This window comes from Panthera tigris, chromosome C1 (assembly GCF_018350195.1).
Source record: "Panthera tigris isolate Pti1 chromosome C1, P.tigris_Pti1_mat1.1, whole genome shotgun sequence".
NCBI lineage: Eukaryota > Metazoa > Chordata > Mammalia > Carnivora > Felidae > Panthera > Panthera tigris.
This window is the reverse complement of record NC_056667.1, coordinates 24133734-24152790: the sequence shown is the minus strand read 5'-3', so window position 1 is coordinate 24152790 and position 19057 is coordinate 24133734. Positions and strand designations below refer to the sequence as shown.

The 19057-nt window shown below is 41.7% G+C and overlaps 1 protein-coding gene across 3 annotated transcripts in view; it reads right to left on the bottom strand.

Annotated features, from left to right (window-relative positions):
* KPNA6 (karyopherin subunit alpha 6) overlaps positions 1-19057 on the bottom strand; it is a 66581-nt gene that overhangs the window by 34298 nt on the left and 13226 nt on the right. For 2 of the 3 annotated variants that reach the window (XM_007092405.3, XM_042996290.1), the window contains exon 1: positions 2293-2397. The exons of the other annotated variant lie outside the window; for it this stretch is intronic. In XM_007092405.3, the coding sequence (XP_007092467.1) occupies positions 2293-2311 (19 nt within the window). In that variant the 5' untranslated portion in view covers positions 2312-2397. Of the gene's footprint in view, positions 1-2292; positions 2398-19057 lie in introns of those variants that run through there. 3 annotated transcript variants of the gene reach the window in all.

The following is a 19057-nucleotide window of genomic DNA, read 5'->3' as shown; positions in this document are numbered from 1 at the left end:
ATGTTTATTTTTTTGAGAAAGAGAGAGAGAGTCCAAGCAGGGGAGTGGGGGCTGGGGGGGGGGTGCAGAGAGAGAGGGAAACACAGAATCCAAAGCAGACTTCAGGCTCTGAGCTGTCATGATGCACAGAGTCCAATTAACCAACTAATGCTTAACCAACTAAGCCACCAAGGCGCCTCTTTACCAAAGCTTTTTGTTTTCTTTTTTTAAAAACATTTTTTTTTAATGTTTATTTTATTTTTGAGACAGAGCATGAACAGGGGAGGGTCAGAGAGAGAGGGAGATACAGAATCTGAAGCAGGCTCCAGGCTCTGAGCTGTCAGCACAGAGCCCGATGTGGGGCTCGAACCCACGGACCGTGAGATCATGACCTGAGCCGAAGTCAGATGCTTAACCGACTGAGCCATCCAGGAGCCCCCCTTTACCAAAGTTTTAATTGCAGCATACCTCTGCCAATTAAAACTAACACCGAATCCCTGTTCTATATGTTTTTTTAGATACCATATTTGTCTATTTGCATTCACCAGTTACAGAGCCAATTGTATTAACTCTATTTTCTTATTTTCTGTGTTCTTTTTTAAGTGTTGGCACTTAAAAAAGTTGACATGGGGCTCAAACTCATGAACTGTGAGATCATGACCTGAGCCAAAACCAAGAGGGGACACACTTGACCAACTGAGCCATTCAGGTGCCCATTACATTGTGTTCTTGATGTTTCAGCATTTGGGACCTTTACAGACCCAGGGACAGACTGCCCCTCCCATGGCTAATGCCTAAAGGTAACAACTTGCCTAACAGCAAAGTCCAGAGCCATATCTCCTCCTCTACTTTATCTATACACCCAGGAGACAATATTCCTTCACTTTAGTATCTCTTGGTGAGGTAGTAGGGAAGTAGAAACCACTCCTACAGACCAAAATCCTTTGGATTAATTCAAAGTTGCCAGTCCTAAACAGTTTACTCTGCCCTGCCTTCACTTTCCCTCAGAAACCTTAATAAAGTCTCTGGCCTAGGGTTGAGCTTCGGCTCAGGTCATGATCTCACTGTTCGGTTCAGTTTGTGGGTTTGGGCACCATTGGGCTTGCTGCTGTCAGTGTGGAGCCTATGTTGGATCCTTTGTCCTCCTCTCTCTGCCCTCCCCCTGCTTGTGTGTTCTCTCTCTCTCTCTCTCAAAATACACACACACACACACACACACACACACACAGACAATATATATACATATGTATATATATACATATGTATTTCTTCTGTGACCCTGCACGCATGCAGTGGCTTCCTCTTTGAGACCTGTGAGTGTAACAAATGTATTCCTTCCATGCCGCATTCCTGTCTCTTCCTGTGGTCAGAGGGGCTTTATCGTACCTTACCCAATATTTACATTTTTAAAACAATCTCACTATCTAAAGACCTGATGAAAGTGAAGCTGATTATGTTAACCCATAAGTCCTTTAGAGGCCTTTCTGATTCTCTGAATTTCTAACTGGAAATTATCAAGAGTATTTATTGCTAATGGGGTGAAAAATAAGTTTTATAGGCACACAGAACGAACAACTAAGATTGCCCCCTTTGTAGCATGGTTGGGGGATTGTAACGAGAGTTTAAAAAGAAATCTCCTGGGGCGCCTGGGTGGCGCAGTCGGTTAAGCGTCCGACTTCAGCCAGGTCACGATCTCGCGGTCCGTGAGTTCGAGCCCCGCGTCAGGCTCTGGGCTGATGGCTCGGAGCCTGGAGCCTGTTTCCGATTCTGTGTCTCCCTCTCTCTCTGCCCCTCCCCGTTCATGCTATGTCTCTCTCTGTCCCAAAAATAAATAAAAAAATGTTGAAAAAATAAAAATAAAAATAAAAAGAAATCTCCTAAGAAGATGGGGGCTGCTTCTTCAACCAGGAAATCATGTTGGGGGTGGAAACAGAATAAGGAAGTACATAAATGGAGTGGGGGGGGGGGAGAGAAGAGTCTATTAAGAGAATCTGAGTGAAAGAGAAATGAAAATGGAAGTTGAAGAAAGAGCTGAATTCCGGAGCTAGAGAAACTGAGGAAATGAAACTTCAGAGAAGGCACCGTCATTCTGTAAAGTAGCTCGGTGAACCAACTGCAGCGGTAGGGTCTTAAAATGTGCAAGCCTACACACCCACTTGGCAAGTCCCAAGTGAATTTATTATTAAAAAAAAACATTCTAGGGGAATGCAGTGGCCTCCCTTTGGGGTTACTGATTACCCCTGTGCCTGGAGACTAACAGGCACAGGACAGAGATTCCTAAAGGCAGGACTGTGGACCGCTGTCCCCCATTACCTGACACATGGTTTTTCATGACTCTGAGCCTGGGCTCTCCCAGGGGGCTGTCCCTTCCTTCGAGCAAAGCTGACAACAAAGCTGGAAGGAGAACCAAGATGTGCTTCTTTAGTCACCATGGTGACAAGAAACCATCACAAATATTTGCTTGTGACTTCATCGGAGAAGGCAGGCAAGGGAGGCTAGATTGGAAGAAGGAACAACCACAGAAGCATATCTGGAATCAGCAACCAAAGGAATGCTGGGCTCTCATTTAGGGACCAACAGGCAAAGGGTTTGTTTTCATCATGCACTCCCTTACTTGCAGAGACTGGATTAAGAAATCCAGAATACAAATAACCTTTTCTAGCACCTGACTGTCTTAGACAGCCTTTGGGTTTTCTTAGTCAAGGAATTCTCTCAAAGTGAATAGGTCCCTGAAGTTATACCTCCCATTTCTTAGGAAATAAGTGGCTAATGTTACAGTGTACTCTCTAAACTTTTGGAACCAAGGGACGAGCAATGATACAAAACAGGCACACACACTGTTATGTCCTGAATTGTACCCTGCCTACAACTCATATTTTGAAGTTCCGGCGGACAAGGTCTTTTTATTTTTTTAATGTTTATTTTTTTCTTGAGAGAGAGAGACCGAGTGTGAGCAGGGTAGGGGCAAACAGAGAGGGAGACACAGAGTCTGAGGCAGGTTCTAGGCTCTGAGCTGTCAGCACAGAGCCCAATGGGGGGCTTGAACATAAGGACTACAAGGTCATGACCTGAGCTGAACTCAGATGCTTAACCGACTGAACCACCCAGGCACCCCCAGACAGGGTATTTTTTTTTTTTTTTTTTTTTAGCGTTTATTTATTTTTGAGACAGAGAGAGACAAAGCATGAACGGGGGAGGGTCAGAGAGAGGGAGACACAGAATCTGAAACAGGCTCCAGGCTCTGAGCTGTCAGCACAGAGCCCGACGCGGGGCTCGAACTCACAGACCACGAGATCATGACCTGAGCCGAAGTCGGCCGCTCAACCGACTGAGCCACCCAGGCGCCCCCAGACAGGGTATTTTTAAAGTGAGGATACTGGGGTAAGGCCCTAATCCAATTATGATTAGGGTCCTTATAAAGAGAAGATTAAGATATAGATGCACACAGAGGGAAAACATCACGTGAACATGAAGACAGCCACTGATAAACCAAAGAGAGAAAAAGGCCTCGGAAAAAGCCAACCCTGCTGACATCTTGATCTCGGAATTCTAGCCTCCAGAACTGTGGAAAAATAAATTCCTGTTGTTTAAGACATCTTGGCTGTGGTACTTTGTTTTGGCAGCCCTAGCAAAATAATATAAGCTCTGACTGATAGAATCAGAGTCTTTTTTTAATTTTTTTAAATGTTTATTTATTTTTGACAGAGCATGAGTGGGGTAGGGGCAGAGAGAGGGGGAGACACAGAACCTGAAACAGGCTCCAGGCCTGGAGCCTGACATGGGGCTCAGACTCACAGATTGCTAGATCATGACCTGGGCCGAAGTTGGATGCTTAACTGACTGAGCCACCCAGGTGCCCCCAGAGTCTCTTTTGAGATTCATACAACTTTAAAATTATGCACATGTTCTCAGAAAAAGGCATACTACATATAGCCAGCTGTCCTGTGTGTGGGATGGGAATGATTCTACTACACCTTCAAGCTCACATCCTGTATACCTGCTGGCTCTAGGACTTTCCAAATCAAAGCCTTATGTTCATGGTCTGTACTTCAAAAAGTACCAAGCAATCACTTGGCATCTGCCTAGAAAAAGCCCAAAAGAGCTATATTTAGTAAATAAGGGAACTAGCATTATTTTCTAGGTAATGACCTGACAATCTTCAACGGAGATGGGACTTGGAACACTACGAAGCAGTCAGTCCTTTCAAATCAGTTCCCTTGCCCTGGTGTTAAGCTGAGTGGGCGCTGATCACTGCAGAAGGAAGCTTTCTAAAGAAATGTCATTGTAGCTGCCTAGGCATCAAGGATGAGCTGAGGCTTTAAATCATGCAGACTCACTGTTGGGCATATGCTACAATTAGGAAGCTTTACAACTCATCATGATGCATTAAAGGTTAGTTAATGATAGTGGGAAGAGGGATAAAAAAGATAAATGGTTATCTCTCAATTTAAGGCCTCTTCCTTCAAGAAAGAAATCTGATTCCTCCTAGGCTAAAAAAATGGCTTTTTTTAGTTGGCCTCTCATACCTTTCACTAGGAATTATCTAGCTAATATGTATCAACATAAGATTCCTGGGTTGGGGGCCCCTGGGTGGCTCAGTCAGTTAACTTCAGCTCAGGTCATGATCTCACAGTTCCTGGGATCAAGCCCTACATCAGGCTCTGTGCTGAGAGTGCAGAGGCTCCTTGGGATTCTCTCTCTCTCTCTGCCTCTCCCTTGCTTATGCAAGCTGGCACGTGCTCTCGCTCGTGCTCGCTTTCTCTCTCTCTCCACACACACACACACACACACACACACACAAAGAATCCTGGGTTAAAATACTATGGCCAGGGGCGCCTGGGTGACTCAGTCCGTTAAGCTTCTGACTTCAGCTCAGGTCATGATCTCATGGCTGCTGAGTTCAAGCCCCGCATCGGGCTCTGAGCTCACAGCTCAGAGCCTGGAGCAGGGTTCAAATTCTGTCTCTCCCTCTCTTTGCCCCTTCCCGGCTCACACTCTCTCTCTCCTTCAAAAATAAACAAACATTAAAAAAACAAAACAAAAACAAATACAAAAACTCCACTACGGCCATATTACAGTTAATTTAAAGGAAAGGAGAGGCGCCTGCGTGGCTTAGTCAGTTAAGCGTCTGACTCTTGATTTTGGCTCAGGTCATGATCTCACGGTTCATGGGATTGAGCCAAGTCCTGCTTGCGATTCTCTCTTCCTCTCTCTGTCCCTACCCCACTCACACTCACTCTCTATCAAAAATAAATAAATGAACATTTAAAGAAAAGAAAGGAATAAGAGTATACCAGGATATAGAGTCCACAGCCTTAGCAGGCTAGTAACAATTGCTAATGTGCCAAGCTTTTTGTAGACATAATATCTGATCTTCACAATAATTTTGAGAATCCATTTTACAGATGAGAAAAATGAGACTCAGAGGGTAACAAGCCAGGAAGCTAATCCATCAACCTTGACCTATTTGATTGCAAACTCCAGGTTCTTCTCATTTCCCAAAAAGGTAAGCTATTGGTAGCAGCAAATCCATCAGAATTCTCAGTTGGGGGCTACTCCATCTCCGATAAAGAAACAAATTTGCTCACATCCCAGGTTTTACAGGACAGTTATAATATTACATCAGGGACTGCCTTCATACTCAGTTTTTACAACATTGTGCCAGCCAAACAAAATCTGACAGGGGCTAGGGTGAAATCAGCTGTTTTAAACTCTTGCTTTGAGGACAGTAATTAAATAGCAATTAATAGCTAAGGACCCAGGTTCAGAGGTGTTATGACTCACACAAGATCATTCAGCTATTAAATTGTGAACCCGGGGCGGGGGGGCGGGGGGGGGGGGGTGCCTGGGTGGCTCAGTTGGAGAAGCTGCCAGACTTCAGCTCAGGTCACGATCTCGCAGTCTGTGGGTTCAAGCCCCATATTGGGCTCTATGCTGACAGCTCAGAGCCTGGAGCCTGCTTCGGATTCTGTGTCTCCCTCTCTTTCTGCCCCTCCCCCACTCATGTTCTGTCTCTCTCACTCTCAAAAATAAATATTAAAAAAAATTGTGAACCTGGGACTGGAATCTAGACCCTCTAATTCTAAAGGCATCCACTTTTCATCCAACCTCTGAGAATTCCCTTCTTTCCAACCCCCCCCCCCCGCCCCAGCAACACACATATATTTCTATTCAATTTGGCTCCTGCCTTTAGACTAGGTTCTGTCTATACTGATCTATGTACTCAGTCATTTTAACTTGAGAATTACTGGCAATCGATTCTTTAATTAGTACTCATACGAAGAGGGAGCAACTGAAAACTGCCAAGATGTTTGTCTAAAGAGATCTCCCTCTCTCTCTGCCCCTCCCCTGCTCATGCTTTGTCTCTCTCTTTCTCAAAAATAAATAAATATTAAAGAGAGAGAGAATTGGGGGGGGGGGGGGGGGAGGAAGACATAGGATCCAAAGCAGGTTCCAGGCTCTGAGGGGTCAGGACAGAACCCAACATGGGGCTTGAACCCACAAACCGCGAGATAATGACCTGAGCCAAAGTCAGAGGCTTAACTGACTGAGCCACCCAGGTACCCCGTATTTATTTTTAAAAATGTTTATGTCTTTATTTTGGGGTGGGGTGGGGGAGAGAGAGACAGAGAGAGAGAGAGGGAGAGAATCTTAAGCAGACTCCATGCACAGTATAGAGCCAGATATGGGGCGTGACCCCACAACCTTGGGATCATGACCTGAGCCAAAATCAAGAATCGAATCAGAGGCTCAACCAACTGAGCCACCCAGGCGCCCCTAAAGATTTTATTTTAAGTAATCTCTACACCCAACATGGGGCTGGGAATTACAGTCCAGAGATCAAGAGTCACATGCTCCACCGACCGAGCCAGACAGGTGCCACACCACCTGCAATTCTTTATCCTGAGAATCAGCCAGTCACTTGTGAGTGTATCTTTTCATTTACCACCCCCCATCCAAACTACTGCCCCATTTCTCTATTCTCATGAAGACCAAAATAATTTTTCTGCTCCCTTTTTATTATGAATTATTTAAGCACTGAAAAATTGAAATAGCATAATAAACATCTATAAACTCTCCTTTAAGATTCAAAAGTTTTTTTAAATGTTTATTCATCCCAAAGCAGGGCTTGAACTCATGAACTGTAAGATCACGACCTGAGCTGAAGTCAGACACTTAACTGAGCCACCCAGGCACCCCTAAGATTCAATACTTTTTAACGATGCCCTATTTGTTTTACTCCATCAGATGTACAAATGATATTTTACAAATATTATACACATTTTGTTTTATATTTTTTAAAGTTTATTTAATCTCTACACCCAAAGTGGGGCTCAAGCTCATGACCCTGAGATCAAGAGTCACATGCTCTTCTGACTGAGCCAGCCAGGCACCCCAAACTGAATATACCAAAGTTGTAAATGGCACAACTTGGCACTTCACCCTTATTACTTTAGTATGTGCCTCATAATAAGGACCTTCGTACATAACCACAATTTCAAACCTAAGAAAATTATCAAAACACCTATTATCTAGTCCATACTCAATTTTTATTTCAAAATGATTGTTATAGCTAGTTGGCTTTTTTTCAACCCAAACCAGAATCCAGTCAAGGTTCACCCACTGTATTTAGTCTTCTAAATTTTATTATGGAGAATTTCAAATATGTACAAAAGTAGACAGAAGAGTAAATAAAGTGAATCTCAATGCAATCATTCAGAGCCAATCATCAACTAGTAGCCATTAATCTCTGTTTCTATCTACACCCAGATCCTGAATCACTTAAGCAAATTCCTGACATCTCATCTATATATACTTCAATATGTAGCTTCAAACAATATATATTTTTAATTACATTATCATTGGCAAAACACTCAGATCAATGGAACAGAATAGAGAACCCAGAAATGGACCCACAAACATATGGCCAACCAATCTTTGACAAAGCAGGAAGAATATCCAATAGAATAAGGACAGTCTCTTCAGAGAGTGGTGCTGGGAAAACTGGACAGCAACATGCAGAAAAATGAACCTGGACCACTTTCTTACACCATACACAAAAATAAACTCAAAATGGATGAAAGACCTAAATGTAAGACAGGAAGCCATCAAAATCCTCGAGGAGAAAGCAGGCAAAAACCTGTTTGATCTAGGCCACAGCAACTTTTTACTCAACATGTCACCAGAGGCAAGAGAAACAAAAGCAAAAAAAAACATCGGGAACTCATCAAAAGAAAAAGCTTCTGCACAGTGAAGGAAACAATCAGCAAAACTAAAAGGCAACAACTGACGGAATGGGAGACAGTATTTGCAAATGACATATCAGATAAAGGGTTAGTATCCAAAATCTAAAGAACTTATCAAACTCAGAAAACAAACAATCCAGTGAAGAAATGGGCAAAAGACATGAATAGACACTTCTCCAAAGACATCTAGATGGCCAACCGACACATGAAAAACTGCTCAACACCACTCATCATCAGGGAAATACAAATCAAAACCACAATGAGATACCATCTCACGTCTGTCAACGTGGCTAACATTAACAACTCAGGCAACAACAGATGTTGGCGAGGATGCAGAGAAAGAGGATCTCTTTTACATCGCTGGTGGGGATGCATACTGGTGCAGCCACTCTGGAAAACAGTATGGAGGTTCCTCAAAAAATTAAAAATAGGACTACCCTACGACCGAGCAATTGCACTACTAGGCATTTATCCAAGGGATGCAGGTACGCTGTTTCGAAGGGGCACATGTACCCCAATGTTTATAGCAGCACTATCGACAATAGCCAAAGTATGGAAAGAGTCCAAATGTCCATCAATGGATGAATGGATACAGAAGATGTGGTGTGTGTGTGTATGTACACACACATACACACGCACATACATACAATGAAGCATTCATTACTCGGCCATCAAAAAGAATGAAATCTTGCCATTTGCAACTATGTGGACAGAACTGGAGGATATTACGCTAAGTGAAATTAGTCAGTCAGAGAAAGACAAATATCATATGGCTTCACTCATATGAGGACTTTAAGATACAAAACAGATGAACATAAGGGAAGGGAAGCAAAACTAATATAAAAACAGGGAGGGAGACAAAACATAAGAGACTCTTAAATATGGAAAACATTACTGGAGGGGTTGTGGGAGGGTGGATGAGTTAAATGGGTAAGGGACATTAAGGAATCTACTCCTCCTGAAATCACTGTTGCATGATATACTAACTAACTTGGATGTAAATTTTTAAAAAATTTAAAAAAAAAATTACATTATCATTATTCCAACATTTGGTCGCTTTTAATCTACAAAATCCCCATCCTCTCCCTCAATCCTTTTAAAAAAAAATTTTTTTTAATGTTTATTTTTGAGAGAGCGCATGCGCAAGCGCAGGAGCAGAGAGAGAGGGAGACAGAATCTGAAGCAGGTTCCAGGCTCTGAACTGTCAGCACAGAGCCCAACGCGGGGCTCAAACTCACAAACCCCAAGATCATGACCTGAGCTGAAGTCGGATGCTCAACCGACTGAGCCACCCAGGCACCCCTCCCTCAATCCCTTTATTTACTTGTGATACTGACTTTGTGAAGACTAGGTCAGTTGTCTTAATGAATGCCTCACATTCTCATTTTTTTGTCATTAATTTATGTCTATCTCCTGTGTTTCCTGTAAAATGGAAGTTAGGTCTAGAGGCTAGAACAGATTCAGGTTCACAATATTTTTTTTGGCAAGAACACATATAGGCGATGCTTTGTGTTTCATACTCATCACATTAGGAGACATGTAATGGTAGGCTGCCTAAATGATCATAAATTTGGTAAGATGGTAACCAGATCTCTCCTGAAAGTCATCTACAGGGCTCCTGGGTGCCTCAGTTGGTTAAGCATCTGACTTTGGCTCAGGCTGTGCTTCCTGGGTTCAAGCCCAGCGTCAGGCTCTATGCCCTCTCTGGGACTCTCCCTCTCTCTCTGTCCCTATCCTGTTTGCCCACACTCTCTCTCTCTCTCTCAAAAGTAAATAAACTTAAAAAAGGTCATCTACATATCCTAAGTCTACATTCACTTTGATTTTGTTCTGACATGTTTCTTGAATATTACATATTTTGTGTGTAAGATATAAAGCACAATGAAACGACCATTATTAAAAGAGGTATTACCACTATTGTTGAATCTGTGTGCTGTTCATTCTTCTAACTCTTCAACCCTGACTTCTACTCCTTCTATTCCACAGAAACTGCTTTTATCACGTTCACCAACAACCTCACTGCCATATCTAACAGACAGAAATTTCTGTTCTCTTCTTAAGCCCTCAATATTAATCACTAATCCCTTCTCTTGGAGAAGGTTCTCTCTTGGCACCACTTCCAACTTCACCCAGTCTTCTCAGTCTTCACTACATCTAGATAGTGGTTTCTATCTTTACTCTCTTTCTAGGCGATTTCATTCATTCCCATGATAACTTCCAAATTTATGTCCCAAGTGCAGCCTTTTCCCTTGAGCTCCAGACCCATATATTCAACCACGTATCGAAATCTTTACTTTGATATCCAAAACTAGCTCCATTTATAACTTCTACTCACCCCCCTGCCAGCAACAGCATTTGCAAGTTACTCAAGCCATCCTTGATTCCTTCTCTTCTCTCTCCTCTTTCATCTAATCTCTTAACAAAACCTGTCCGTTTTATCTCTAAATGTATCTTGAATGTATTTACATATCTATCAATTTCTGACCCCCACACCATCCAAGTCACTACCATATCTCACCTGGCTACTAAAAAACAACCTACCTCTTCCTCTCTTCCCCCTTACTCTCCATCCGTCACCACAATAAGTCACCACAATAAAACCAGAGAGACCACTGCTAGGTATTTAGAGGCTGTTTCCGGGTGTAGTCTTTACATTTCCTGTTTTCTTTCTGCCCACAATGCTCTTCCCTAGCTCTTAGAATTGCTAGGTCCTTTCCTCATTACCCTAACCCAAAGTAAGCTACTCTATTTTTGTCAGAACACCTGTTTTATTTCCTTTATTACACTATTTACAGTCTGTGTCTCTTCTCTTCCGTAGGATGTTTTAAGTTCCGCAAAGGCAGGGACCTTTGTTGTATCTCCAGCATCTATGGTTATCATAGATACACAAGAATTTGTTAATGAGTCACTGTTCAAATATTTATTCAATATTTACTGAACACCTACACTGCCCCAGACACAGGGCTTAGCTGTAAGAGTTGCATAATAAGTGTTTGCCAGTAGGTGTAAGGTTAGTGAAGAAATGTACAGCAAAGAAATCTTCTGTGACTGGAGTGAGCAGAATTTCCAAAGGCAGATTTTAGAAGGGTTTCTTCCAGAATTGACAGAAAACCGAATAAAAAAGAGTTGTAGGGGCATCTGGGTGGTCAGCTTCTGACTCTTGATTTTGGCTCAGGTCTGATAGTGAAGCCTGGTTAGGATTCTCTCTCCTCTCTCTCTCCTCCTTTCCCCTGCTCTCTCTCTATACATAAACGAACAAACAGCACCCCTACGCCCCACGCAAAAAAAAAAAAAAAAAAAAAAAGGTTGTAAAACAGCAGGACACGGGGACCTGGGTGGCTCAGTTGGTTAAAATGTCCGATTCTTGGTTTAAGCTCAGGTCATGGTCTCATGGTTTGTGGGATCCAGCACCACGTAGGGCTCTGTGCTGACAGTGCGAAGCCTGCTTGGGATTCTCTCTCTCTGCCCCTCCCCTGCTCGCACTGTGTCTCTCTCAAAATAAATAAATAAATAAAAACTTAAAAAAAGGATAATATACCATGATGTTCATCTAAGTCAAAAAATGAAGCTATTAAAAAAAAAGGACACACACGCTTCAGAAAAAACATTTTAGACTACTAAATCCAGTGACCTTGTCAATGTTGATTCTGTTTGACTTTCTAATTTGCCACTGATGATCACCTTTGCCTTCTTGAAACTCTACCCATCATTCTGACAGCTCCACCCTATCCCAGTTCTGCCTTTCTTACCAATCCTCAGGTTTCATACTGTGTTCCTCTTCAATGCCCATCTCTCACTCTCAGTGTGCATCAAAGTTCTACCTTTGGTCCTCATCACAGCAGGAGCAGCTCCCGCAAGTAATCTTCCCCAGCTTCAACCTCCACTTTTTAAAAAAAATTTTTTTCTAATGTTTATTTATTTTTGAAAGAGAGAGCGAGAGAGTGCACATGAACGGGGAAGGGGTAGAGAGAGAGGGAGACACAGAATCCGAAGCAGGCTCCATGCTCTGAGCTGTCAGCACAGAGACCTATGCAGGGCTCGAACTGACGAACTGTGAGATCATGACCTGAGCTGAAGTCGGACGCTCAACTGACTGAGCCACCCAGGTGCCCCTTCAACCTCCACTTTTATACCAAGAACCAAATCCCTACTGTCTCAGCCTCCTGCCTGAAAGTGTATTTCCAAATGCCTACTGGCTATATCTCCACCTCACCCTCTCTTTAAGCCAGTTACTTCTCGTATCTTCCCTAGTTCAGTTAACGCCATTACCATTCACCTGGCTTTAGAGTCAGCCATGAACTTCCTCCTCCCCAAGCTTCAACAGATAAACAGATTTTTACCTGTGCCAGAGTCTCTCCTTAACCAAACTCTATCCAGCCTCCTTTGAAACTTTTCTCAACTAGGCCTCAACCATGGCCTAATAATAGTTGAACAAAACACTCATGGTTCCTAGGATGACCCTAGCCCCCTGCCCTTAAAGTGCCTGCTTAAGAAAATCTCAAGGTTGCAAAAAGAGTTTACTGTTTGTTCCACCAACACCTGAAAACAGGGCCCCTGTCTCCCAGGCTCTGTGGGAGGGTAAGAGTCTAATGTCAGTAAGCACCAGTTAGCAAACCCAGACGGGTTGCAGACAGGCCAACCCCTCTTTCTCACATTTTGTAATTTTTCACTTCCCTGACTCTTCTGAGCCCCCTTTCTCTGCCCCCTCTATTCTCTCATCCTCCCTTCAAAATGCCCAGTTACCCCTGTACAAATCGAGGTTGAATTTAATTCACACTTTTCCCTGTTGCAATAGTATGTTAATGATTAAAATCTGTCCTTGTCACATTAACTAGTATCCAGCTTTGTTTATCTGTGAGTCGTTACCCCAAAATGGTTCCAACTGACAACTTCCAATGACACTGTTGTACTTTACAACCCACCACCTTTCACTTCTAAACTATTAAATCTTTGAGAGCAAGAATCCATGGCACAATGCACACCACGAACATGCTCTCAAATGTTCCATTCAACATCTTAAACTTCAGTTTTCCAAAGGATCCAAAGTGGTTTACAATAAATTCAACAAAATAAAATTACAAAAACAAAAATCTGGGATAGAAATATACCAATTTGTATAAAAAACAGAAGAGATGAATACAGACAAGGATGACGCAAAGAATCCATTATTAAAATTGATCTGAATTTTGACAGGTCAGCTGCTTGGCAGCCAAAACGAAGCAATGAGCAAACACTTACATAATTTTCATTATCCGTGATGGTGACTTTTAAAACACAAAAGTTTAAAATTTTGACTTTTCCTTTTTTGGTTGCTGGTGCTGCTGACGTCATATCTAAGAAACTACTGTCTAAGCCAAGGTCATGATTTACTCCTAATTTCTTAAAAGAGTTTTATGGCTTTGACCCTTTACATTTGTCTTTGATCCACTGAGTTAATTTTGTATATGATGTAAGGCAGAGGGGTCCAACTTTATTCTTTTGCAAATGGACACCTGTATATAATTTAGGCATTAGATATAATACCTAGCACATGAGGATAATAAAAATAAACCAGTGATCCACACAAGTTCTTTCTTAATGAATTTATCTTTAATTGCGATGTCTTCAAAGTTAATGATTTTTATGATTAAACCAATCTATTAAACCAAGAAACTGCTGCAGTATACAAGTTCATTTCCTGTGTCAAGTTTCTTACTTCTGTGTCCCACTAGGAGACCTCTGTCAGACTCCCCAAAGCAGACAAAGATCATGATGCTCCTGCCAAGAAAATCATACATCTGTGTCCTCACTGCTAGATGTGAAGCCATCTTCTTGAGTTCAGCACAGAATGCTTTCCAAAGTCTCTACCCATGATGAAAAGGTTTTATCTACTAAATCCAGAGTAAAAGCCAAGATCTCCCTTTTGAAAGATCTTTGAAATAACCCAAAGTCAATGTTTAACCTCCATAGAAGGAAAATTCAAGATTTTTCCAAGGAAATTCAAATTTAACTGGTAATAATTTAGTAATGATTTGCTTAGCTCCTAAGGCTAAACTCATACAGAACCCCCATTTTAGAGGTAGGGAGACCAAGGCATTATTTACAGAAGGACCCAGCTAATTTAATGGGTCTAATCCAGGTATTTCTAAAGCCAATGCTCTCTCCATTACATATACTTAATAGCATACTAGCCACAAGGGGACTCCCTTGTTATTTTCTGGAAGAAGTGTAAATGTTCCTTCTATCCTAATCATTGCCTGACTCAATCCCTCAAATGAGGTGTGGTCTGGTTCTTGCCAGGAACAGGGAATACAAAATATTAGATAACAACACTGATATGAACAGAAGTAGAAAACTGTAGGGACTGGCAAGTGGTTAGGCAGTCATTTCAAGGCTGTCTGCCACCTCAAAGAAAAACCGAAAACAACCATTTGAGTTAATCCTTGTTTTAGAAGCCCTCCACCCTATTTGTGTGTGTAGGAGGGAGTCACGGTGGCGGCAGCTGCATTGATGATATCAAGTTGAGGGAAATAGGATGAAGGGAGATAAATGTCATTTAAGTATGGTGTAAGGTTTGAAAATGTTTTCAAGAAGTTCAACATTACGTAAATGGACAGAATGTCTTTAAGGGTTTGTATTAGAAAGATATAGTAGGGCGCCTGCGTGGTTCAGTTGGTTAAGCATCTGACTTCGGCTCAAGTCATGATCTCATGGTTCATGGATTTGAGTCCCGCATGAGGCTCACTGCTGTCAGCATAGAGCCTGCTTCGGATCCTCTGTTTCCTTCTCCTTGCCCCTCCCCTGTGCTCGTGGGCACAAGCCCGCAAGTGCTCTCTCTCTCAAAAATAAACAAACATTTAAAAAAAAGTAAATAAATAGCTAGGCTGAGAAAAGGCAGCTGTGCTGGATGAACCACCAAAAGGCACACTGGAAACACTGTGGTACTGGTGAAAGGGGCTACAAAGCCAGACAAACTGATTTCTGGTCTTGCTACTTAATAAATGTACAACCTTGGATGTCATTTATCTGTATCTCAATTTTCCTACCCTTACCCTGTCTACTTCAGAGTTATGTTGAAGATAATTGAGAACATACATGAAAATAATTTAGGATTAGGTTTGGTAATAGCTTTTCAAACTTCTCAAATTTCTCCCCGGCAGTTCATGACCAGGAAATATGGCCAACAAGGAAACAGTGTGAAACAGGTAGGACAGCATGAGGCTCTCAGGGTGTTATCTGCAAGCTTGTCAAAAATGCTAGTCATCAAGACAATGGGAGAGGCTCCTCTACAGGACAAGTGGGTCAGTCCAGAATGGGGCCATACTAAGGCTACTTCTATTCTGGCAGATCCTCACAGGACTGGGCTGAGTAGTCATCACTCGAGGAAACAAAGTTGAGTCTATAAACTAGGTGGTTTGGCTAAAAGACCACATGGGGAAACTTACGTGCATACACAACTATGTATTCAAAGCTCAAGGTCTAAGTGAAGTATGGCACACTGAAGTAGTGAATCAACAAGGTGTTGACAGTCCCAGATACTAGTTCTCTAATACTGATTCTCCTATAAATTTATTAGTCCTTTTGGCTCTTGAGTCTATACGTAAGTGCAATGGTCAGACCTAGGGGTGGGAAGTAAGGGGTGATGAGAAACACAGGATAGGACTAGGATAGCTACAGTCCAAACATTTTTTTCTCCAAAAGAAAACTTCCAACTATCCTTTATAGACTGTGCAGAATATGGCAGTTCTCACCTTCTTAGAGAGACCCAACTGCCAACACCACTAAGTGCTACAAGGAACTAAGATGAATTAAAGTAGAGAAACCAAAGAGCTCAACTTCCATTTAAGCCAACCCCCAAATATTCACTTAATATCTCCTAAGCACTCACACTGTTCAAAATATCAAGAAAAAATTAGGGGTACCTGGCTGGCTCAGCCAGTAGAGCGTGCAACTCTTGATCTCGGGGTTGTAAGTTTGAGCCCCACACTGGGTATAGAGATTACTTAAAAATAAAATCATTATATGGCACAAAAACAGACATTCAGATCAATGGAACAGAATAGGGAACCCAGAAATGGACCCACAAACATATGGCCAACCAATCTTTTACAAAGCAGGAAAGAATATCCAACGGAATAAAGACAGTCTCTTCAGCAAGTGGTGCTGGGAAAACGGGACAGCAACATGCAGAAAAATGAACCTGGACCATTTTTTTACACCATACACAAAAATAAACTCAAAATGGATGAAAGACCTAAATGTAAGACAGGAAGCCATCAAAATCCCCAAGGAGAAAGCAGGCAAAAACCTCTTTGATCTAGGCTACAGCAGCTTCTTACTCAACACGTCACCAGAGGCAAGGGAAACAAAAGCAAAAATGAACTATTGGGACCTCATCAAAAGAAACAGCTTCTGCACAGTGAAGGAAACTATCAGTAAAACTAAAAGGCAACTGATGGAATGGGAGAAGATATTTGCAAACGACATATCAGATGAAGGGTTAGTATCCAAAATCTATAAAGAACTTATCAAACTCAAAAAACAAACAATCCAGTGAAGAAATGGGCAAAAGACATGAATAGACACTTCTCCAAAGACATCTAGATGGCCAACCGACACATGAAAAACTGCTCAACACCACTCATCATCAGGGAAATACAAATCAAAACCACAATGAGATACACCTCATGCCTGTCAGAATGGCTAACATTAACAACTCAGGCAACAACAGATTGCCTGATTGGCGAGGATGCAGAGAAAGAGGATCTCTTTTGCATTGTTGGTGGGAATGCAAGCTGGTGCAGCCACTCTGGAAAACAGTATGGAGGTTCCTCAAAAAACTAAAAATAGAACTACCCTACCCAGCAATTGCACTAATACAGGTATGCTGTTTCAAAGGGGCACATGCACCCCAATGTTCATAGCAGCACTATCAACAATAGCCAAAGTATGGAAAGAGTCCAAGTGTCCATCGATGGATGAATGAATGGATAAAGAAGATGTGGTGTATATATATACAATGGAGCATTACTCAGCAATCAAAAAGAATGACATCTTGCTATTTGCAACTATGTGGATGAACTAGAGGGTATTATGCTAAGTGAAATTAGTCAAAGAAAGACAAATATATGACTTCACTCGTATGAGGACTTTAAGATACAAAACAGATGAACATAAGGGAAGCAAAAATAATATAAAAACAGGGAGGGGGACAAAACATAAGAGACTCTTAAATATGAAAACAAACAGAGGATTATTGGAGGGGTTTTGGAAGGGGGGGATGGGCCAAATGGGTAAGGGGTATTAAGAAATCTACTCCTGGGGGCGCCTGGGTGGCTCAGTCGATTGAGCATCCGACTTTGGCTCAGGTCATGATCTTGCGGTCTGTGAGTTCAAGCCCCGCGTGGGGCTCTCTGCTGACAGCTCAGAGCCTGGAGCCTGCTTCGGATATTGTGTCTCCTTCTCTCTCTGCCCCTCCCCCACTCATGCTCTGTCTCTCTCGGTCAAAAATAAACATTAAAAAAAAAAAAAAAATCTACTCCTGAAATCTTGCTGCACTGTATGCTAACTGACTTGGATGTAAATTAAAAAAAAAAAAAAAAAAAAAAAAAAAAAAAAAAAAATTAGGGGCACCTGGGTGGCTCAGTCGGTTTGGTGGCCGACTTTGGCCCAGGTCATGATCTCGCGGTCCGTGAGTTCGAGCCCCACGCCGGGCTCTGTGCTGACAGCTCAGAGCCCGGAGCCTGTTTCAGATTCTGTGTCTCCCTCTCTCTGACCCTCCCCCCGTTCATGCTTTGTCTCTCTCTGTCTCAAAAATAAATAAACGCTTAAAAAAAAAAAAAAAATTAAAAAAATGGTAAAAATAAAATCATTATATATAATTATATAATTTACATATATTTATATAATACTTAATATATATTATATATTTATACACTGTAATTTATATATAAATTTATTGTGTATTTATATAAATATACATTTCTATAAATATATCTACATATACACATATTGTATACATAAATATATATTATATATTTATACACTGTAATTTATATATAAATTTATTGTGTATTTATATAAATATATTATACATTTCTATAAATATATCTACATATACACATATTGTATACATATATTATACATATATACGTACATATATAAAATCCAAATAATCCCTAAACTGACTCAAATAGAAAAGTAATTTATTATTCATTTTAAAAAATGTGTGTGCCAGGCACTGTGTAAAGGAGTCTGCCTTTAGGAAGCTTTATAACTTACTTTACAACTGTCATAGCATCAAGAATATAAAAAGACAATGAATCTAAGCATTCAATGAGTTCAGAAGGTGGGAGTGAGAACTGTGTCCTGAGCGTAAGCTCTACAGTGGTCTTTGAAGGCTAGATGTTAATATTTTGGGGCCGGGGGCAAGAAACAGGGAGAGAGAATTTTAACCATGTTCAGTGTGGAGCCCGATGCAGGGCTTGATCTCAGGACCTTGAGATCATGACCTGAGTCAAAACCAAGAGTCGAATGTTTAACCAACAGAGCCACCCAGGTGCCCCTAGATGTTAATATTTCTAAAGGTAATAGGGGTAGGGAGGGAAAGCAGTTCACCGGGAGCAAAGACTACAAGATTAGAAGGCCCAAGATTTGTTTGAGGAACAAGAAGTTTGATTAGAGAGGTATAAAAACAAAGGTCCACAGCAAAATGTCTCTGAGTTATAACAGTGAACTGCTGACTCCTGGGCCTCTATTCTGCAGCACTATGCTGCTCCAGCCTTAGTCACTGAACAAGGAGGGTTCTGCAAGTCTGTAGGTTGGATTACACAAATCTCTCTGATTAGCTCTTT